Source organism: Anopheles maculipalpis, chromosome 2RL (genome assembly GCF_943734695.1).
Source record: "Anopheles maculipalpis chromosome 2RL, idAnoMacuDA_375_x, whole genome shotgun sequence".
NCBI classification, from domain to species: Eukaryota; Metazoa; Arthropoda; class Insecta; order Diptera; family Culicidae; genus Anopheles; species Anopheles maculipalpis.
The window spans coordinates 85356658-85380939 of NC_064871.1; the positions used below are offsets into that span (position 1 = coordinate 85356658).

General features: G+C 44.2%; 1 protein-coding gene across 1 annotated transcript in view; it reads left to right on the forward strand.

The window, feature by feature from the left end:
• The window catches only part of LOC126568327 (protein commissureless 2 homolog), a 51469-nt gene extending 28538 nt beyond the window's left edge, over positions 1-22931 (forward strand). The window contains exon 2 of the mRNA XM_050224787.1: positions 22313-22931. Within this exon, the coding sequence (XP_050080744.1) occupies positions 22313-22872 (560 nt within the window). The 3' untranslated portion in view covers positions 22873-22931. The remainder of the gene's footprint in view (positions 1-22312) is intronic.
• The last annotated feature ends 1351 nt before the right edge of the window (positions 22932-24282 follow it).

Genomic DNA, 24282 nt, shown 5'->3' on the forward strand with positions numbered 1-24282 from the left:
GCGGTTCTAGGGGATATCCGCGCCCCATTACCGGAACGGTACTGATACCACATAAAGTTTATCATATTTTGCGGAACGCACTGAGTTGAGCTTCGTTTTTGTTGCTGTTCGGTTTCTGGAAGCAACAGTGGCGTAGGAAATTGGATTACATCGTACGCACGCACAGCTGAGAGTAGCAGCTGGCAGAACAGAGTTGAAGATCTTTGATCCTTTCTACAACCTAGAGACAGTGATCTAGCTAGAGAGATGCGCGTTCTTAGCATAATACTTTCGTTGTTTAAGTCCATCCATCCCGAGCACGCTGTTCGAGGACATCAATTCGACATGCATGGTGTCGAATGATAAGGGCGGGGGTACAAAAATTGGAAAATGAGATTAGCACTGCTGTAGTGCAGAAGCACGACAATCAGACTAGAATGGTGATTGGTACGAGCCATCCCTTGAACTTCAGCAAGATGCCGAATCACCGCCACGGAGGCACTCGCGTGATAAGAAATCCGGCACGAGCTAGAACCCGACCTTGGTAGACCTTTTGGAACTTTTACTGCGGGTGATAATTTGTGCCGAAGCGAAAAGTGGTTCTCGAAGCTACCAAAGCGTTATATTATGCTGTTATTTTTCGGTGTTCTAGAATGTCCCCAAGTCAGTTGGTGTGCCCTTGGTTTTTTGTTGGTTGGTCCTTGGTGATTGCGAACATGATTTGATAATCCTGCCACAAGCATGAATCATGCAAGGTGTTGGTGATAAGACGAAAGCTAAGACGCAATTTCGGGATGTATTTCCGTTGCTGCTGTCTGCTGGGCCGAACTACGCTCAACACTGATGACTCAAGTACCTGAACCACTACACTCTATTACCACCGTAAGTGATCTGTTTCCGTAACCGTCCTGATGACATCTGCTTAACGTTACGGCACTGCAAAACAAGGGACGCAATTTACATACCTACCCGAAGACACAGACGCTGATGTCCCGAACAAAAAAAAAAAAGGAAGTAACTCTTGAAAGACGAAAAAAAAAATACACATGACAGAAGGTTCCGAAGCTGCTTTGGCACCCGGTGAAAAGAGAAACATTTTAACGAAATTAAACATATATCCTTTCATGGGACTGCTTGGAGGGTGTGCGGCTGGTAAGCTGCAAAGGGGAACAAGATGTTTGGTTGGGTGTTGATCCTTCAGAGCGCGAGCCCGTCGTCGCCAGTTTTTTTTTCTTCTCTCCGATCTCACCCGGACGCGGTGAGCGTATAAAAGTAAGCCGAAAAGCCGAAGAAAAAACCAGAAGCAATTTGTGACTAAGTAATTTGGCTTCCATATTTTACAACTTCAAGGTTTTCCGGGCCCTTTTTCCTTATTAAAGCAATTGCGGTATTTGTGGGTTATACCGTGTTCATGCGTCTGGCACTCTGTAACCGAATATTCAACTTTGAAGTTAAGGTAGAGGCCTCCGATGCAGTTTTAGGGTGGATAAATATTTAGATAGAAAAAAGTCCTCGAGAACACACCGAAACACCCGCTACTTGCCGACGTCAGACTAGGAGATCTAATGCCATGGCTAGAGAAGTGTGGCAATGAGCATGGGATTCTTTTGTCGCGAACTGTTGCAATGGTGCAAGGCACGAGTTTTGTAGGGTTGGGAGGCTGAAAAAAGGGTCGCCGTCGTTACAAATCATAAGTGTTTTTTCCCTTCTTCTCTTCCTGATGCCACACACTTCTCTTCCTCTTATACACAAACACACACACTATTCTCATCTCTGTGGATAGCCCCCCTCCAAAATAGCTGGCTAACAGCCTTGAGTTGTGCGGGATTTAACGAGAATTGAACTACTTCTAACGAGGGTGGTAGTTTTTAGGTTTGCTGCCGTAAGATAAATAATGGAATATGTTCCTTCCCCACCTATAAGCTGAGCTGAATAGTGCCAGATGCCCCCTAACCGAACCACAGCGTGGCGTGTTCTTGCATAATCGTGCAGCTTATCACCTGGGCCGTTCGAACCACAGACCACTTTTACCCCCGGAGCAGTTCCCCACTATGGATGGAGTTGGAATATTGAATGAGGCACGCGAACGGGTTTTGTAACGAACTTTTCGGTTTTTGGTGAACATCAGACACACATTCTCTGTTGACTTATCTCTTCGATGCTTACCTCGTGTTTGCTACTCTCCCATTCCAGAAGTTGATGTTGATGTTGTACACGTGTAGAATTAGAGTCTAGCCGTGACAGTAGTAGCATCGTCCGGACGGGGACAGATTTGTGCTGACAGCTTTACATCTCATCAAAAAACCACCCCTCCCCGGATGCTCTCACAATCCACCCACTGGGTAATGGGTTTAAATCGATGTGTGTATGCTAATCAGGGCGACACAACAGTAAGGTACCGTCGGTTGTTTACCTCTTAACCCTGGTGGCGAGGGTAAAAGTTTACCGGTGCATCAACTTTTTGTTCCGTTGTTGCTATAAATTACTGCAGCCATTTTTAATTATAGCATCACGCTTGTGGTTAGTCCACTCAACCTGGTCGTCCTTCAGTACTTGCCCACTCGATAGATCCGGAGCTCACAGTAATCGCTCGACGGTCGCTGGCAGGTGTGTGTTTGTAACAAGCGAGCTGAACCGTTTATTTGTCATATTGCTTTTTAATAACGGTCTCTCGACAGCACCATCCATCACGGAACGACGGTGCTATACGGTTCTTGATACTGATGGGCTTCCTGGGAAAAAAGAAATAGAGACACTTCCACCGCTTTCAGTGCGTTTACACAAGCTGAACCTGGGGAGGGAGAGTGTCTTCCTCCATTTTTCACCCAGAACCGATATGCCTATCGATGATTTATCGTCCACCGGGTCTACCAGACCCTCCACAGAAAGTGTATTTGCATACCCGGGGATGGTGCTTAGAAGTTTGCCAACCACTAAAGCGGCTTCTAAAATATGGTCTTTCGAACGATTTGCTCCCTCCCTGGCTATATGGGGCTCACTACCTTATCGATCATAATTTATCACACAAACTCGCGCTTATCCGGCCACACGGTTTTGCGGTGGTTTTCCCGACCCCGCGTAAATAAAACGCATCTTTCGCATCGGGTCCTTCCCGGAGCAACGGTGTGTTTGATTAAGCGGTAACGGTGTCGCAATTGAGAAGACCCACAGTAAGCAGCTGTGTATATTGGGATAATTGTTGCCCCGCAAGACAATTGGTCGCTTTGGCTAATATCTAGCTTGTGCGCTTGAGTGGTTGAGAGGATTTAGCGGAAGATGGTACGGTCCATTTGTTCGATTGATTTCCGATACGGTTGACTTGGTCGCGGTCGCGGTGAACGAATTGGAGGCTTTTCGCGTCTTGGCGATTGTCGATAAATTATACATGCGCTTACTGTGCTTGGCAGCCGAGTCTGGAATGATTTACTCATCAGCTGCGAGCTCAGTAAAGGAGAGGAAAGTCTGCTGGCAAAAGCTTTACGGTTCCGGCGCACAATGGGAGACTCGCATGAAGGGAGCATAATCGTGTGTGATTGATTCTTTTGACTAGGCTTATTTATTTATTTTATTTACAATCAATTATGCCTGTACAATGTCGTATTGTCAACGTCGCTTATGATGACTAAATTATATGAATTATGAGGCATTTCCTCCTTATTCTTTGGGAGTATCCCGGGCATAGCGAGTATCCCGGGAGTCCACCCTGGATGGACTGCCAAAACGCCAAAAAGGTGCCAAAACGAATCTTTCAATGTTAAAGTTTAAATTTATATGAGTATTTCTGTTGAAGTAATTTTATCTAAGAGATAAATATGATTTTTTACCTATTTTGTACACTAAAGTAATAGAAAACAGTATTAGATTGAGAAACTTTTTTTCTTATTTAAATTTCATAAGTAAAAATTTTAAAGAAAACGTACACTTACTATAAAATAAATATATTCTTCAAGAAAATATTACAAGAAAACAATCTTCAAATTTCATGACGCAAAAGTAAACGAATTTGATCCACCGTGTAATGGTCTAATCACCTGTTGACCACTCACAAAACCACCGCAAAGCAGGATCTATTGCGGTATTTTAATGCGTGAATAGCTAATGGTTTTAGCGGATTAAATCCATCAGGAAGCATAAATGGATATGTCACTTTTGCAAAAGAAATACTACTTATCCGTTTACAGGCAAACCACATTTCGACCCTCCGCCGACGCGAATTATGCAGCAATTTCTTGGAATACACATTCCAATCTTAATCCTTGGTGGTGTTAAGCTTAATTAAAAATCACCACCATGCCCTATGCCGACTACACCCAAGTGGAACTTACCTCCATCTTCAAGAAAACACCATCTGGCACGGTGTGAAGAGAAAAATATCATCCCTTTAAACCCGGGCAAACCACACTCATGAACCGGAATCATTTGATGTGGTGTGTACGCCATCTGTGACTTCCAGTAGTAGTACATCGTTAAGGATTCGCGAACGCTCGCAAGAGCACGCAAATGTGAGTCATACAATTTGTTGTGGCGGCTTACTGGGTGCGTTTTTCGGTGTACGTTCGTCCAAAAATTGGTCCATTAAATTGTCCAACCCTTGGTTGGCGGATGGCCGTGACCGTCATCTTTTGGCTATTTTTGTAGGAAATTCTTCGAATGGGGAAGTTTGGCCGGGACATGGTTGATGGTTGGTTGGGAAGAAATGTAATAAAAATAAAATTATGATCATCCATCTTCAAGCCGAAGATGAGGAAAGACTGCAAGAAGTGGCCAAGAAAGCTAAGGAAGGGAAATTTCCCATCCTTGCGTTGTAAAGTCGAGCCGAGAAGTGTGTGAGGCTCGTTTCGGATGGTTCTATGTTTTGTTTGCAGGCTTGCCGTTTGTAGACAGCAATCACAAACTTTGTTGCTTTTTCCCCCTTGAAACACTCGGCCCGTACAGAAGCTGCCAAGTGTGCCTCAAGAGTCATGTGCGTCCTATGAACAGAAGGACGTTTGGTAGAGTTTGTGTGTCAGCAAGTAATTTCTATGACCCATGAAATAGCAAACGTTACCGAGTGCGTGCACAGAAGCGTTCGGGATGGGAAAATATAGGTTCCAATATCCAATATCGTTCGAACATACCCCAAGAAGAGAAAAGGCTGAAGGACCGAAGGGAATTTGAAGATTTTCTTCCCCTCGTGTCTTGGTGTATAAATTGGAAAACAAAAAGCCAGCTTATCCAAGGACAATCGAATGGAAGTGTTCACCGATGGTTGTCGTGTCACTTGAGGGGTGAAACCGATTGCCATTCAAGAAGGAGGGATAAATGCTGTTGATTCATTCTCATTATGGAGAGTTTTTGGTTTTGCTCTGTAAGGCAGGCAGGCAGGCAGGCTGCCCTGACGACACATTTTCCAAAAGAAGGTGCGATGATGAGGTTTTGTCACACATGCACAACAGGCAATCGATGAGGCGTTTCTTGAATAATGCATGGACCCGATCGATTGATTAGTGGAGGGATTGGACATCTTTGTACCTCCCTTGAGATGCACACACGCACACACACACACACACACACACACGCATGCGAAGGTTTTGCGAAGCACACGCCCGAACGCTTTCCAGTGGCCATCAATCAGGACGCTTCGGTTCGTTGGTTGATGCAATTAAAATCTTCAAGGAAACTAATTAATCTCCTCTTTTCAACCACACTTCATCGGACGGATCCGGCCACCAGAAACACCGGTCCGGTAGGTTCGCTCTAGACATCCAAGCTGGGCAGTAGTAGCTGTATGACTCAGGCACCAATTTAATATCCCGTATGTCAGGGTGCTGCTTTCGTTCAACCGCTGTATACAAGAGGGTTCGAAGTGAAGAAAGATAAAGTTTTAAAGGCCCCCTCAGACCGTTACTCGTAAAAAGCCGCGAAAATTTGCTTACGTACGGTGAAGCAGAAAGGAAATTCGATCCACAGCCAGCATTGGTGAGAACTCTGCTGATGCTCTCGGATGCTCTACGCCCCATCGGGTAACGTATTTTAATTTCACCGGTTTTGGGCGATCTTCCAAAATGTTGTCGGGATCTCTGCATATGGGCAGGGAAGTATGGCAACACGCGTGCTATCTCAACGGGAATATTTGCTTTATTAGAGTGTAAGAGACATGGGAAACTTGGAAATAATCTCGTCTAGGTAGTGTTATTTATTTGCTCCGACAAACGAAGTTTTGTATCTCATTTGAGACTCTAGAGCGCCATCATAATTATGTTGTTTCGGTATATTAAATATCGACTTGATCAATTTAAACATCTACAAAAGTTTCTCTCCAGCACAGTTTTGAACATTCCTCTTATTAGAGTGTATATAGAGGCTTTATAGTGAGGACTGCCTATCCAACAACGTGGTCTCAACAAGTCTAGACTGCAAGTAAGTCGAAAAAGGCCTAACAGCAAGATTCTACAGCATTGATATACCGTTTTTCCTCCTGATTAGACCCACAATATTTATAGCAGTTTCTAGCGTAAGTTAATGACATACAGAAGGAGCTTGAAATCACCAGCTACTTTCTAGAATCTGTTGTTCAAAATGTGTTCCCCGAAGTTCATCAATTGATTCGATCAACCAAATTAGTGGAATTTTCCCAAGGGCACTCACCGCCGCGGGTATTTGTTGTTGGTCCCTAAATTAACCACACAAGTCCCAGATATCCCACGGGCCGTACCCGCACGCGAGCGAGATTCGGTCAGGAAGCCGACCATTGATTTATAATTAGAAATATGTCAACACAATCAAATTATGTAGATTTGAACTTTATGGGAATTTGATTGCTATCGTTGAAGCTTTTGCGCCCTCCAGCCACACGGACCGGTTTGGCTTTTGGACACAAGCACCCGGAGGGTTCACGGCTAACAATCGGTAGCGATCGTAATCGTTTACGGTTGCTTGGATTTATCCCAAAAACCACGTCCACGGCCGACGACGACGGCGACGTCTACGTGCCACATTAGTCTTCCGAAGTCAACAAGCCGCGTACCGTACCGTGTTGTACACCGATTCCCGCGATAAATGGGTAGCTACACCACGGTGATGCAAGCTTACAAACCAACTTGCACCGCTACAAACATCATTGTGCTGTTGTTCTCCCGGTCCATCTGTGCCATCGCTAACCGATCGGTTTGCGGTTGAATTGTGCGGTCACTTAGCCGGGGTACGTGTTTCCGGTTTCCGATGCTTTTTGATGTTTGATTTATTGGTGAATTTCACCCCATTTGTACCGGCACGTCTGGCAAATGGCCAACTCTTCATGGGTCGCCCGGGTGCTGGTGCGTGCGTGGATGGAGATAATGATGACTCTAAATTATTGCCGACAGTTATAACCCGTTTTGTACCGTGGTTCGGTTTTTCGGTGCGTCCCGAGTCCTTGCTTTAGCGCCGCGTCAGCTGCAGTTTGCTGCATCAAATTGCGAGTTGTAATTAACTTTGTTGGGGATCTGGTTCCGGAGAGGGGGGACTGAAGTTCTGATCCCCTGTTTGGGTTGATGTTCGGGAGTGGCTTTGTTTGGAACAATTATGAGCGGGTCAGTAAATTATGATGCTGTAAATTGTATGCCCCACATGTGAGTACAATGGGACAATGCAGGTTCGTGCGGAGATTAGATTTACAGATTGGAAATAAATTTTACGCCACGGTGAGTTACGTTGAGCAGGAAGCGGTGGCTATGGGTGATGGAATTATCCCGGGTATCAGATGTACAGCTACCATCCCGGAAAGATTTAGTTACACATTTAATATCGGGAGTTTTGGGCTGAAGTTTCTGTGTACGGTTTTAGGATGTTTCGAATCGAGGATCATGTAAACAGCTTTGCATCATCCCAGATTCATAATTCTTCGAGTTTGGAAAATATCTCTCGTCTCGCCGGTAGTCAAAGATCTTCCTCTTCCACGCGGAAGAAGCAATGGAAGTGTTTCGGTTTCCTCCTAACGACCTTATCCACTCGTCTAGGGAGTACAAGCATCCCTGTATCGGAAAGATGCTTTGTTTACAGTAGTCTGGTGTCGCGCCACGGCAATTTCTCACCTACTCAAGTTACACTACACCCGAGCATGGTGTCCATTTTCTCACACCCAGCTCACAAGCAAAACCATCGTCTTCCATCCCATTTAACTTGACTTGCTTGGAAGAGTCGTCTGCGAAAGTTTTGCCTCCTATCGTTGGGATTGTTTTGTAAACAGTGGAGGTGACATTTTGTGTCAGACACGATGGCGATCTAAATCTGGACGGGGTTTCGGGTTCCCTCCGGGACTGTGCAGCAGTCGATTCTATCGATCTTCCGCTAGACGACTACCCCTAGACGACTTGGTGACCCTGTATGGAGAGAAGACCTTTCCCAAGGCTATTGTGTTGCCCGTTTTTGGCTCTTAGGGCTGGAAATTGAACACCATCCATCTTAAGTGCACCCAGTCACAGTGGCACACAGGTGCCGAGAAAGCGTAACCTTGGTCATCAGTGCGATAGTTCACGTTGCTCAGCGCTCGGAAACGTGAACCTTCGCGAGCTATTTCCTGTTCGCTTGGTAACACTGCCCGTTTGGTGTGCTGTTTAAGTCTATTGGAGTCAATTTAAGCCACACAACGGTGATTATAGAAGGGATAGGACTTAAAGTAGGAGCTCCACCCAAAAAACAAAAAAAAACCCAACGCAACTGATGGTCTCCACTGATATTGCCTTACATCATTCCACCCTCACGCGTTGGTACGTGTTCCCGCCGAGGGAAAAGGATGAACGCGTAGACAGATTAAATTAAAATAAAAATTAAATCCATCATAAAAAGCAGCAAACGTGACCAGCACCGAAACACGCGTCCACGTTCAACACTGATTCCTTCCTTCTCTTGTTGCCTTGCCCTCCTGCCCCAGCCTCATAGCACAGCCCCTGCTTGTTCTTGCCAGATTAGCCCATAATAACGATATTGGCTGACGAAGGAAAATTAAACGGAAGATGGAAAATGGTTCCCGGGTTAGGTTGGCAGAGGTAAAGAAGGAGATGGAAAGAGAGAGTGTGGGGCAGCTTGTAAGGAAAATTATTTATTACACTTGATGTGACATGAATGTCAAGCAGCAGAAAGTAGCAGGTTCAAAGTAGCTACCAAAAAAGGGACACTTTGCTCTCTGTGTTTACGTTTGTGCGTGTGGTAGTGTATTATTATTCATCAGAAGGAGAAGGATCGGGCAACAAACAACGGAGCAATGTTAAATGGGGGATGTTGTCGGTCGGGACCCACTGCCGGATGGAATAAAAACGCCCAAGTTTCCAAGCAAAAGTCCCAAGACTAACAGACCACCATCCCACGATTCGCGTGCAAGACAACAACAAAAAATAACCCCCTCTTGTTGAGCATCTCGCGAGGATCATCAGTGTGGCAGGACCGAAGGACCGAAGGTTAGGTCAAGCCAGGCCAGGCACAGAAAGCGGCGTGACTCGAGGCAGCCACTTATTATTATGGTGCTCGAAACGGTTTGTTATCGCCGGTTGTATCGGATGTAACAAAACTGAAAAGGGGTTTGAAGATTTTGAAGACGGGAGAAAGGATAAATATTCGTCATACCTTCCGGGAGGGTTGGTGTGCGCGGGCGCTCGCTGGAGCAAGTGGTACATCCGGATATAGCTCGATAATATCCATTAATGGAACTCGCTCCAGTTCCTGGTTCCGCTCTAGCGGAGGAAGTACATTTTTCGATAGTGTGGCAGGAAATCGGACTCCCCCCTGCTTCATCTGATTCCCTCACTTGGCCGCGTTTGGGATTTCTAGTTGATGGGATGATAAATGAATTCCAGGTCCCGTGAAATTAAAAACGAAAATACTGACAGTCAACTCATTACGACCGGATCCTCCGTACGGATCCTCCCTTCTGGGGTTTTCTGCATAAATATTCATGACCACCAGGCCACTTCCTCAGCTTGCCCCCGTTTGCGTTTGCTTATTGTCTAGTACCACGGTCAAGGCGAGCGGTTCTTCGACATCTTTGGAAAATTATTTTCATCCCCTCTTTAATTTTGCCCTTTTTTCCTATTTTCCTTTTTACTGTGCGGGGGAAAAAGTCCATCCCCTTGCCCGAATGTGCCTCCCCCGATAGCATTTTCCGAAACAAACCCAACCATAGGACAAATGTTACCTAGTGCTGTCACTTTTCGCGCCGAAAAACATTGTTGACGTTGGGGTTGTGCGTTGGCGTGAAAAACAAAAACCTCATCCCCGGCCTCTAATCCCGGAGGGATTCTTGCGAGCTGGTGGAGTTGAAGAGTTTTTAGATGTGGCCCCTACTCGCTCCGGAAGCTGTACAGCTCAAACCTGTTGTGTGCGAACAGAGACAGTCTGCAAAAACGTGTTATCCCTCTCCGGTGCGTAACTTATGGTAACCGCGCGAATAAATAAGGCTTCACCCCGCTTTGTTCTGCACTAATAAAGGTGGTGGGAAAAATGGTAGTACAAAGCTTGCGCCTAGTCTTCCTCAAGGTTTTGGCTCCTTCAACGGGCATATTGCCAACTCTCAGGAAGACACAAAAAACTGCGAGGGAGAATGGAAGTCTAAAGTCGAATGAAATTTATTTAATTCCATACAGCCAAGAAGTTGTGTGTGTCGCAAACCAACAAAAGGGACAAGCTTTTGAGAAGTTCTTTTTGAAGTTCGCCATATTCCGAAGGGGTACAATTCGCGGCAATACCTTAAGCTACCCGGGCAATGCTTATGGTACAAATCTTAAACGAAATTGTAGCCGTTGAGTAATCTCACCGTTTTTACGTCATCTCTTTAGTCTGCAGCTTACTAGTAGATAGTGGTGGTAGTAGTAGAACAACAACTTCCACACCAAGTTCGGGAAAAGTTTTACGGTAGGTTAGGGCACACACACACAGGAATCGCGGGAGCAAGACGTCCTTTTGTCTACACACAAACGTCCCCGAAACACCTCCTCGACTCCTCCATACGCTATGTCTCAGTTGGGATATTTACAGGCGACGTCTATAGCAATCGGGAAACTTTTCCCCAAACTTCCTCCCAATGTCTGCACGCTGTGGTGTAAAAACAAAAAGCCCGCGTGGACAATGCTACTCTTCCCGTATCCGATTTGCTTCCCGGTGTGGTGATGTGCTATAAATATCGCTACATAATGGACGACGATCATCAGCAGTGAAATTTTATGGCAACTTCATAAAGAAAAATGCTGCCCGCTACCGACCATTGCGCGACAGCGCAATCAGCAACAAAGAAACTTTTTGGCCACTGAAACCCCGCTGGACACTGATGGCTAGGTTTGGCCGGGGCTGAAGATGCAAAATGAAGTACGACGGAGCGTTCGAAGCAAAATGTGGTGGCAACTCTGCACAAAATTAAATACAAGATGAGTTGTTTTGTGGAGCAGAAGTGTGGTGCGTTGGGGAGTGTTTTCTTTTAACATTTTAATTTTTTTCTTGTTTCACCAACTTTTTCATTCTCTTTCACTCTTTCAGTTCTTCTTCGGTTTGAGTTTCTTTTTTTTTTTGGCAAAACTTACCCTGTGGGAGGGCTAAATATTTGAAGCTATTTCGGGGGTTTCCTTTTCGTTCTTGATGGTTTGTGGTTTTCCGTGACGGAATTATTTGTTGAGTTAGGTTGTATCACGGGCTTTTTACGGGGTTGTACTTACAGTGCGGGACAAAACAAGTGCAACAGGTTGCTTATATTGAGTGTGAGGTTTGTTATTTTAGTATTGGAGTGGTACTTTCATACGCCGTAAGGTGACACCTCTTCTATAAGTCAATGAGGGTAGGATATGATGAATCGCTAACTTTCTAATTTTGAGCGTTAGAGGCACCATTCAACGATATAGCCACACTTCTAGAGAACTAATAATGCTTCTGCAAGCTTCAAACAGAATATCTTCGTCGAATATTGATGAAGGGTTACCTTAGTCCCTTGGCTAAGCAATAGGTTAACTTCAATTGGTTTGACCAAGGTTTTGTCCATAGAAATCTGATCCATCCAGCATCACCACAAGCATGAGTTATGGTTTTATGATTTTGATCAGAGCTTGAGTTCTAAATGTAGGAGAATTTGTTTTGTGACTTTATTTAAATTTACCACGCTGAAGATGGAACCGCTTGATTTATTGAACAAATATTTTTTCGGCAACACATTTTGAAGTTTTTTTCTAACTTGTTCTGAAGATAATTAACATTTAAAACACCCTTAAAATTAAATTCATTTAATTACATACTTCAATTTAGTATTTGATTTTTTTTTATAACGTACTGTGGTCAATATGTGTTCAAATTAAAAACCTGCCCTCGCAGCATAATTTTTTGCTCCTCGTCTCATCTATGGCTTGATTTTGGTACTCAGTTTTTTCCCCCATTTCTGGTGTTTCCCCCTCGCTTTCTATTACCATTTCCTTCCGTCTCTGGAAGTCTGGAAGGAACTCTGCACATGCACGAACATACGTCAGGGAAATAATCGGAAGCGTGTCATAATCCTAAGGATGTAATTTATTTACCTCCTCTGCGTACGCCTACGAAGTCGCACAAAGTGGTCGCCGGAACGTGGCGTAGTTTTTCCGTTTTTAATTTCAATGAATGGTGCAAAAATTAATCCGAACCTAATCTAACAACCACTACCCGGGCACGGCTCGTCCTGCCGGTGGATTTCGATTTCGACGAAAATTGTATTTTCCGCAATTTTCAACACGCGAACCACAGAAAGGAGAAGGAAAATTTATTGTACGAAATTAAATTATAGCCAACTGTGACTAGCAGCAGCAGCAAGGTACGGGTGCCATCTCCCCCCATCAGGCTGAATTCGTCCTGCTGGAAAAATGGGAACTGCGAATCTAAATTACTCATTATCTATTTCTAATGTAGGGATTTCGGTGTTGGATCTAGAAATCTGCCCGTGTTGAAAGGGAGATTCCATTGGGTTCCCTGGCAGGTTGCGAACTGGGCTCTAGTCGAAAGGGGGCGCATTTTCCCCCGCTCGGGTGAAGAATAGAAGAATATTTAACAATAGCGCACACAAAGCACACCAATCTAGATTGCGTTTTTGCCCTCGCTTGTGCAATCATGAGTGCAGGATCGCTCGGTTTGGGTAGATTTTCAAGGATAAATAACGATCGAATAAAGGAGGAAGGAGTGAAAACTTGTACGACAATAAGGAAACATCTTACGTGACCGAGCCGGAGCCGGTGCAGATTTACACGAGTGCGGTAACGGTATACAAGCAGCCAAGGACCTGAAACCCTGGGCCCATATCCCATTCGTTTGCTCTTAAGCAGCAGCTCACCCTCAATCTCAAGCAGCCGTGTGGGATCTTTGTTTTATTTTTCATCATCACGTACATCATCATCGTTGGGACGGGAATCACCCACGCCGGAGCCTTTCCACATTTTCCTGGTTCGTTGGTGTGCGAAACCGACGGCACAATTGCCATCCTACCGGAACTACAACTCTTCCGGTTAATTACTCACCGCGCGCTCTCACTTGCGTTCGTTCGTTGTTGCCTGTCTTGGTATGGGAAGGGTGAGAAAATTTATTTATGCACTCCTTCGTGCAGGCGTGAGTCAGAGGCACTTCCGTTCGAGCGTAAGCTTGAACCGGGCAAACACCTTCGCTCCTAGGAATGAGGACCTTTTCCAAAAGGTGAAAGCTAGACGTGAGTATCCGATATTAGTCCTCCTTAGTTGGTTGTGTTCCGTTTTTAGAAAAAGTGATCAAATTACCTGCACCGAAGCAATAAAAAAAAGGGGAAACCTCCTTTGGGACCGGGGAACAATATCCCGTTTAATGTCACTCGTCGATCATACCGTACCATAAAATTTCCTACAGCGCAAAAGTATTTTTGCACCGCAGAGTTATTGGGTAAAACGGACAATAAGCGTGCTTTCGATTGCGCTTGGTTGTAAAGCGACGATTGAGATGGCTTTCTTTAATTGCAATTAACTGATGAAATGGAAACCATACTGAGGTGGGATTTAATTAAAGCGCATGGCATGTTTTATTTATTACACTTTATTATTCGGAGTGCAAAAAAAGTATTTATTGTTTTTGTGCATTTTTTTTACCAATGCGTCTGTTTCTGAAAATGCTTTTACTGATCGTCTTTCGTAAAGCTTTTCTCATGCTATTATTTATTCTTGGTTATTTATTTGTTTATTATTTTCTCTCACAATGGTACTTACTTTTTCTTCACGGAAAGCTTAAATTTATTCCAAGGCTTCAAAAGGATAAATTGAAATTTTTGAGGTAAAACTCATGCATAGCATATTATGCGTTCTTTCAACCAAAATTCAATAATATTCTTATGATGCTCGAAATTGTGTCATTTGATGCGAAGGGACGCAGGCAGTGTACTGTGAGTTGTAACTATTGATTTTTATGCTATATTTATTATCCTTGTTTTTAAATAGACACACATTTATTTAAGGAGTCGTCCATAAGTTACGTAACGTTGTAAGGGAGAAAGGGCTCCTCTAGCGTTACAATATTATGCACAAGGGTGAGAGGATGGTTCACTTCGTATAACGTTTCAGAAAGTAATAAGCAACTAAAATTCGGGACACGCTTGATTTATTTATTGCGATTGCTCCAAAATTGTAATTTGTTCCATAATAATGAATTCTATTCTAAATTAAGTAAACTTATTAAAAAAACTCTCCATCCAAAAAAACAAATTTAAGTTAAATTTTTTAATTTTTTAATATTGGAGGTCCTTTCCAGCGTTACGTTTTGTTACGATAGTGTGGGACCGGTTAATATAAAATCCCGATTTCAGCGTTACGTAATTAATTGATTGCCCCAAATATTTATTTTAATTTCAAAAAAGAAACTTTCGTTTAAATATTCTTTAACATATTTATAAACCCTCATAAAATCATTCCAACAAATCCTTTTCCACTCCCTACCTAGAAAAGAAACAAAAACAATTATAAATCATTAGCAACAAACGGATGGCTCAATCATAAACTATCCTTCCCAGTTGGCAGTGGGCATAGGGAATGTATGTATTTGTTTAAAAACTTATAAACCATTCGATTGCCACGCTGTATCGGAACCCAAGAACCCCGAAGTGTATCAATTTTTACTAGGGGGAACCACCGCCATGTATCGCTGTAAATTTCAAGGGAAATAAAATCAGGAAACAGCTGCTTTTCACCGTTTACACCGCATGTGTTTGCGTTTTCTTTTTTCTTTCTTAATGCTGGCAGTTCCGTTGGCTGGTAAATCAAATTGAAAAGTTATTGCAACAATGACGCAATCATAAGATGGTACGGTGACGTCAGTACCACCGAAGGACGGTGAGTTCGTTACGTGTGAGCAAGCAAGAGGAAAGCAAAAAGCAAAAACACTTCGGAAGCCTTTTTGAACCGTTTTTCTACTGGCACAACGCTCTTTTAAGCGAGCTATTTACGGCTTCCGGAGGTTGTGTGCTTTTTTCTCCCTATTTTCCTTGCTGATTTGTCTCCGCTTTTTTTTTTTCTTTCGAGCACACACCTCAATGACGTGTGTGTGATCGACGGAACAGTTTTCCGGTTTGGGCCTTTAAAAATTCAATTAATTCCAAGCTCCCTTTTTTGTGGAAGTAGGGTCTTCACTCGTTACGGTTTTGTAATGAGTCTTAAAGGTGTAGCTAGAAGCAAGCGGTAGTTAGTGACGAGGTCCTACCACGGACCGAGGTAAAGGTCTCCTGGGTAGAGAAAACTAATAAGTGTTTTTAGAAAATGGGTTCATTTCCTTCTCAGCTCTTTTGGTATTAAGTGCCAAAAGGAGTAGAGAAATCCTGCCAAAATCACCACTCCGGACGCACGTGGATGTTGATGGGCAGAGGGGGGAAGGTGGACAGTGTGATAATCGAGCCACCCGGATTAAGCGCAAGCGTCACGGAAGTCTCGAACCCCCGTGACCGTCAGGATGGTCATGCAAATGTAAAAGGAAATTAAACGCACCCAACCGTGGAGACGATTTAGATTAGATGCATTAACCAACCGAAAAGGGCAAGCCAAGGGACGTCAAGTAGCTCCCGACGCCGCTGTTGTACAATGGAGAAATGGCCCATTTGTCTATCCACTGTCCCTCTGGGTGCGAAACTATGGACTTCAGTTAAACAGTTCTGCCAAGTGGCGTGTGGCCGTGTACTGTTGCCAACAAACATGGCCGGATGTGATATGCAAATCAATGAAGTCAAAACAATCCATTAGTGCGTGTACTGCGTGTGAGCGCACACGGCAAGGTTTACGGCACACCACGAATTCTACGAAACTTGCTCATTTTCCGCCCATAACATATCCGGAACTTCTGGGGGAGAGTAAAGGTGTTTGTTTTACTATTATTGTGTTTCAATTTGATGCAGGAAGTATAGCATAATCCTTTCCCTAGCCGGTCGGGGAAGTTCTATTACGTTGATGAATCATTCAAGCTTCCCTGGGAAACTTCGGCCCAGAAGGAATTCCTAGCCAAGGGAGGGAGCAATCTAAATGTATAAAATGAATTCTCCAAACACACATTGCAAGATCTCCAGGTCCTGGTCGTGCTAGATTGCCAAATTCGCTGTAACCTTCAGTAAAGCACCCATCACCGTCAGGATCGATGTTTGTGCGCAATAGACATCCATTAATCTTCACCCATCATACCCAATCAGCCATTCCAATCTGCCTCCAAACACCCTTATCCCGTAATCAAACGTATTTTCCTCTCGTCGCAAACGTCGATGGCAGCGACGAGCAAAGAAATGAAGAAAGGGATAGAAGAAAAAAAGTTGCAGCATGATGCTATTTACATTCTCGTACTGCAATTTCAGCAATTCTTCAGCCAGCTCGAGGCTAAAAAATGCACTTCGATAGAAATTCATTTCACTCGTGCAAATAGTCATGCAGCATTTCGATTCAAAGGTAGCTCGTCAGGCGAGTTCGAGGTTGAAAAGGCACCAAAAATAAAAATAAAATAAAAATTGGAAAAACCCAAACGAGGAAACCACCCCGAATTTGTTTGCACGAAATTTTCCCTCCAAAAAGTTCGATTACGAAATAGCAATAGAGAGAAGCGAAGAAAACCATTCGTTAGAAAACTTACATTTTCGATCAAAGTAGGCGAGAATGATTGCACAAGATGGCAGCCGGTGTATATACTGCCATTGTTCCTTACTTTGTGCGTCTCTGTAGCTGGGCATTGAAATTTATCCCAAACGACAAAGGGACGCAAAGTGGGAGCAAGAACAAAATAAAAGAAAGGAAATAAATATTGCCTCGGGGAATCATCATTCCCCGGGTATCGGGGCATCAAAATCCATTCACCAAAGATTCTGCCACACACGCACCGCCTGCTTGTTGAGGAATTGTAGTAGACACACACAAAAAAACGTTTTCACACACATATACGCGTGTGCGTATGTGAGTATGCGTCTGTCAAACCATTCATTGTGTCATCCTCCGTTCGTTTGGGGCGGAGGGTCCTTGGGATGGGATTTCTTCCATATCGCCAGGTTGTTTTTTTCCTCGGAATTTGCCACGGTAACGTGGATGGCTCGAAATGATACATATCCATCTCCATCGGGGTGTTGTTTTCCATTTTAGTGGCTTCCATGGTGTTTTCCAAGGTAGGTGGGAAAACGAAGCAGTTGCGTGGGGAGAGAGAGCGAGGTGTCCCTGTCCCTTTTTATACGATCGAACTTTTCGCGATTCGATGTGGATTAGAGATGTCGAGGGACGATAAATATTGCCAAGGCTGTTTCAGATCAGACTCGCTGCGTGTCCCTTTCCCCTTCGACGGGTCTCCTGCAGCGTCGACGTCCGCGGGAGTGTGAGATATGTGAAACTATTTTCCATTCCTAATGGAAAATTTCGCCGGGGAGAGGAATAAAGCGCATTTGAAATGTTACATCCATAGGACACGAGACGGGGTTGGTCGATGTTTCGAGGCCGAGGATTATGAGCCGAAAGTAAATGATGTTGCCGGATAAGCAAGACTCTCCGCCAATTCCGTGCTGGGTTGTGCGAAGGAAGATGGATTGCGTAGACGGTTTTTGGGTGCTCTGGTGTCTTGGCGAACGCACGACGTCCCTACGAATTCTACGTACAACCGTGCACCAACAGCAAGATACCAGAGCACGAAGCTGCTTCCATTTCGCTTGGGTAGTCTTTAAAATTGGAAATTCGAGCAATACCACCTGCAACGAATGGGGGAGAGGAGAGAAAACTCCCCTTGCTGCCGGATGACGTAGACGAATGCTCAGTGAACCGAAACGTACAAGAATTTCGCATGCCAGACAGCAAACCATCCGGAAGCTTGTCTTGACTCGTACGAACTCGAGGGGGCGAGGGTTGGGCGACACGAAGGAAACGATCCTTGGGGTTTGAAGTTTTCGATACGCCAACACACCCAATCTTCGGTTGCTAGGGTTTTCCCGTAGACAACATCCTGTAATTATACGTTGCCATTGTGTCCTGCGTTTTAGCCGTCTGGGTGAGGCAAATTTCAAAGTGTGCGTGTGTGTGACGCTTTATGCATACCTCAACTAGAACGTAACTACCGGGAGTCTATTGATTGCATAATTTCACGTCTCAGTGATCAAGTGTTAGGCTCCGGTAGAAGAATGCTACCGTAAAAGCCTTGATTTCTTCCCAAATTGCTGAAGAGTCGTCTACCGTCTAGAGTCGTCCACTTGACAGGTCGTCGGCGGAAACGGAAGTCGTTGAACCTCCCTTCTAAAGATGCAATGCATGTGGAAGTTGCATAGAAACGCATCAGGCAAAAGTTGCTCTATAACATCTGATTGGAGGAGTAAAATAAATTCTTCGAAAGTGCTTGGTTATGCCTTCCCCAAAACTAGCACAAAATGAACAAATAGAACAAAAACCACCAACAAGGCTGTTTGTGTGTCGGTTTATATCAAAAACAGCCATTGCGATGCTTCACCAAGGTGATTTTTCCGGTTACTTGATTTGGAAGAAACTGGCCTGCTTGGTTTTTGCTTTTTGTTTGTGTTAACAACCTGCACCCCAAACACCCTTTTTCCCCGAAGGCCTTTTTATGATGACAGTTGGAAAATAAAAAAGGACACTTGTCATATTCGTGTTATTCCTCAACTCCATCCACCACCTGCAGCATCTCCAGAGAAACTTATCTAATGGAGTTTCTATTCGGTTTTGATTTGGTCACCATCGTTTGATGGTAGCATCCTTTTTTTTTTGTATTTGGGGGCCTTTTGAAGAAAGGTGTTTTCGGATGTGTTAGGTCGATAACCTAACCATAGAGAGAAATGTAATCTCAAGAGCAAGTGCGTCGAATCAGAACTTTTCCAACCAAAAAGGAGACCATCAAAAATATATAATACGAAGAATTCCCCTGGGATGTCCTCGGATGGGTATAAGATTTGAAGCGGGCGTTTTATAAACCTGTCCCAATCTGTACATGTTTTTCTTTTCTTCTTCTCCCAGATTTGTTTTTATAGTGTGAAACCTGAAGATGTTGTTGTACCTGTTCTGTCTTGTCTTTTTGTAAGAAGAGGGAACACGCATCAACCTCAAAAATAAACGGCTAATGCTAATCGTTATCCTTTCAACCCCGGGCATCGGGGGATTTTGATCACATAATCACGTCCGTATGTAGAGATGTTATGGTAGAGTTTCGTCCCAGAAAGACAACATTGATGCAGAAGACGATAAAGGACGAGAAAACGTGCGTAATGATCTGTGTACCGCATGTGTTCTGTTTTTGGAAAATGCCACTAAAGAGAGGACCCCTGCCGAGCGTACCGAAAAACCAGCCAACCTTACAAACCTGTCTCCTTGCATTGGAAAAAAAGAAACAGCGAGAAAAAAGGATCAAATCACAACCAAACATTTAGGAACAAAGAGGGTGTGCGTGACGGACAGAGAAGGAGAGGGAACGAGGAACTCGTAAAAAAATCGTGTAAACCCTCGTCGTGCCCGTCGTGGGCCGGTTAAACTGTCACGTCATCAAACTTTCAAATTATGGACCAAAACCCGACCATTGTGCCCCGGTACACACGGTCATTTTCATCGATAACGAATCGGTTTTTCCGATGTTGTTTTTTTCCGCCTTTTTGCTGGCCAACCAAACCGTGGCCGACAGTGAGGAGGCTGTTTCCGAGAAGGCCTCCCGGCCTCCGGGTGTGTCGGATCGTCCGCAAAGTCCGTTCGCGTGTCGTGATGTGGACTGTGTAGGAGGCGACCTCCGCTCTGCTCGTTGCCGTACCGACGTAGCGACGCGAAACTCGATTGAATATTAATGGATCACTTTATATGCAAGCTTGTTACCCAAAAAAAAAAAAAAGACAAAGAGCAGAGAAAACAGTGACAGAAAGCGCGGTGGAATTGAGATGACTGATCGAAGGATATTTCTATGATCGATTACAGAGGATCTTGAAGAGTTTTTTTTTGTTTGTTTGTTTCGTGCTAACTTTCTGGAGCTGCTGTCACTGTTCTTGATGGGTTTGCTTTGCGAAGAGAGGCTTCTAATTGGTCCCATTGTGCAATTTAATTTTAATAGAATCATTCATCGCCCTTTGGCCAAGACATTGAATCGTCGTGTCCTTGGATATTTATTTATTCAACGCCTCTCCCCAAAACTATTCTTTCTCTTCGGATGTGTTGCTAAGGATCTGAATCGTAGCAACCGTTTGTGAAGTTGATGGAGAAAGAAATTGATTTCCACATTTTGGTTTCTCGCACCCATTTAACCGTAGACGACGACGCATCGATCGAAGTAGCCAGACATTTGACGCAATTTGGGGGAAAACAAGAAAAAAATCTTCAAATACTATTTCTTCATCGTGGTAACAACAAACCGAGTCACGCAAAGCTCTTCGAAGAACCTACCCAAGATCCCTGTTTTTTGTTTGGAGGGACAATAGTGTGAGATGAATTCTTTCCTATTAATATCCTTTTATTTATCCTTCCACAGTTTCTGGGGTGCTAAGATTCTAAGCACGCAAACACACACATACACACAACAAAAGGAAATCCCTCGGCCACTGTCGAACCTGCCTGTAGTTCCAATAAAGTGCCATTAAAGTAAGCTACTGCTACCGGAAGGACACATTAAACCCGTCGCTTCATTGGATCCACTATGCGAGTTGGGGTGTTTCTTTATCGGGTTGAGATTTCATCCTCACCCTCTCCCCAAGTTCGGAAACCTGATCCGAACAATGTGACGGACCGGCAAACCCGTAAAAAAGCGGAACACTAGGCGCCATTTGTGGAGGTGAAGTCGGCGTTTCTTTTGTGCTAAACTTCCTTCGCCGAAAATTGCATTCCCCGTAGCCATAGAATCTTCCTTTTGTTCTCTTCCGATGTTTCGTTTTTTCATCTCCCCTTCTTGTTGGGGCATGCTGCTTTGGCAAATGAAAAATGACGAACGATACGTTTTCCCTGTTGGGTTGGGCTATTCGGGATGGCAAGAATTGCCTAAATGTCTTGTATATGGTGTGGCGCTCCGGAGCCAACCGGATAGCGCATCTTTATTTTCCCCGTATATTGGCATATCCCTTGGCACGTCTTGCTGGAGGAACGCAAAAAAAAGTTTCAGTGTACTGGAAATGCACATGTACGTATAGGGAAGGGAACCGAACCGTAAGGAACTTGGTTTGGTGGCCACAATACTCTCCTTCATTCGCTCTCCTTCTGGTGCATGGTAGAAGGTACTAGTTTTGCTACTCAAAATGGGCAACCGGAATGATTGATGCTTTCTCGGAAGCACCAAAAATCGATCCCGGTGCCTATTGTATAGCCTCGTTCGCGAACGAAACGAAATACGACACCCAGGGGTTTGGGAGTTTTGTACTAAGGGTAGCCGATGCCTTCAAGAAATCGAGCCCTCTCGGGAACAAATGCAACACTTGCAAAGCCATTCTCTGGAACCGAATGAAGAAAACCGAAGGAAGACACACGCAACGTCTTCTTGCGCCATATGTGGCGCACATTACATTGGATTAAATGGGCGAGCACGACTGCCCGTCGTTGCCCGTGCCCGGTGTTTGAATGTGAAAAGTGCTGACCGTGCTACGAAACGGTAGCCTACGTCCAGCAGCGTCGTCTACCGATGGTGACGGTTGGAACTTAATATTGGCACTCAACCGAAAGAAAAGATCGATTTTATTTCGTCGGGCCCGGAGGTGTTCGGGAAGGAGCGAATCTAATCAAAGTGTGAACCCTTGGACGAAAATTTATCGACGAACTTGGGTTCCTGGGAAGTCGTAACTTAATGTCCAACCCGGTAGGATGGGTCCCGTATATCGATTAGGAGGAGAACACTTTGTCCTATTTTTATGCTTTCAATTCTGACACTAACCTTACAAATCTTCCTTCTTTCGTTACAGTTTTGACCGCCCGCTCACAAACGCTATCCTCTATGGACATTGAAACGCCACCACCGTACGATGCCGAGTCGCTGCCCAGCTACACGATCGTGTCCGGCCTTCCCAGCTATCAGGATGCAATCGAGCAGCTAAAGCAAAAGCAAATGAAATACTACGAACCAGTCAAAGTACATCGACCGACGGTGATGAAGCTGTTCGAATCGCAAGACCTCCTCGGCACAGCTACATCCGGCCCAAATCCAGCCAAACTCGAAGAGATCCGGTACAACTTCGTACGTCCCCTGTCCGTGCAGGAGCAGGCTAGCCTGCCCGAACCAACCACCAGCACCGGCCGTCAGGGTGGAACATCCGAACAACCGATGCCACCACCACCGCCATACAAGAGTCAAATTTCCACCATTTCTACCACCTCGTCCACGCACGGTGTTAGCAGTATGGTGGTGGAGTTGCCGGCGCAACACGGCATCCCCATCACCACGATACGGCTGCCGCAGAAGAAGCTGGCGGACGTGTGCCATTACACGCTAGAGCACGAACGAATGGCGGGAGGGCGTAGTTGAAGAAGCGATGATCGGCGACGGTTAGCCACCATGATATAACTACACGCCAGCATAATAGAAACGAAAGCGATAGCGAAATTTAGACAGGAACAGCGGTAAAAACAAACTCGATGATTACAAATCACTGACTGTGTTATTAACGATTAATTTATTAGATAGTACCTTCTTAGATAGTAGCGGGAAATGTTTCCCCTGGCGGACAGGAAGAAAGGGCTGACAAGTGTGAAGAGGAATGAATAGAGGAGAATTTGTTTTGTTTTTGCCAAGAACGAAAGTAGATAAGCGGAGATTTATTATCACTTCCTGCATAGTATCAACGCCATCTAACAGAACTGGTTGCACTTAGTAGACGCAAGTGACGTAGTGACATTTGTAGTGTTCCGTTGACAGATGCAGCTCAGTATAGAAACAGTTTGACAGCTTAACGATCCGTTTGATTTGCTTTTTTCGTCACGTGGAAAAACAAAACTAAACTCCTGGTTTGGCCTGCATAAGGACGCTCACTTTACTTTCTTCTCACTTGCAGGAGGGAAGCATTAGAACCTAGATAAAGCACAAGAAGTTGTAGTGATGAAGCAATACGTGTACCGACCGATATGCACAAATTGTTGTGGAGTTTTTGTGAGGAACGCAGAACTCGTAACTCATGAATGCATTACGTGTGGCATACGTTTCCTCGAGGGTTAGTTGTTAAAAAAACTTCTGTCTAACAATCAAACAAGCGAGCAAAGTAGATAATGTTTTCAAAGCAGAATAAACTCCAGCACTGTTGCCATCGGTCTGTATTTTCTTGCTAACATGTTCGCCAGTGTGCTCCAGGATGTGTGAATAAAAAGGATTGTAGTATATAAAAATAAAACATTCGTACATAAGTCAACACGATACCCCCGAAAAGACCCAGATAAGGATTTGCAAAGATAAAAATATATTTACAAAAAAAGTAATGTGAACAGAAGATTGTTTTTTTTTCTAAAATTTTGAGTGTAAAGTGATTCGTGTAAATTCGCTAATGAATAGTTTTTCATGTTTTGTTAATTTCGTAAAGAAAATAACAAAAAGAAAACAATATTTTCATCGAATCGTGCTTAGTGAAAATATTTTCGGCAATTAAAACCCCAGAAAACGAAACGGAAAAGACTTACCCTTTAAATATATCGTTTTATTAGACTGAAACCGCTGAAATATGTACGTACATAGGCAAGGAAATAGGAAAACGTTTAAATGGGAAATTTAGTAGCGTTTATTCTCCCACCCTCCCCCCGAAATTAATTACAACCGGAGGCATTGTGTGATGTGTTTTCAAAACGGGTTTTTTTTTCTTTTTTTCACAAAAAAACTCCAAACCCAAACACATGCATGCATCCGTCGTGAATATCATAGTCATGTGTTTATAAAATAACAGGAAGCTCA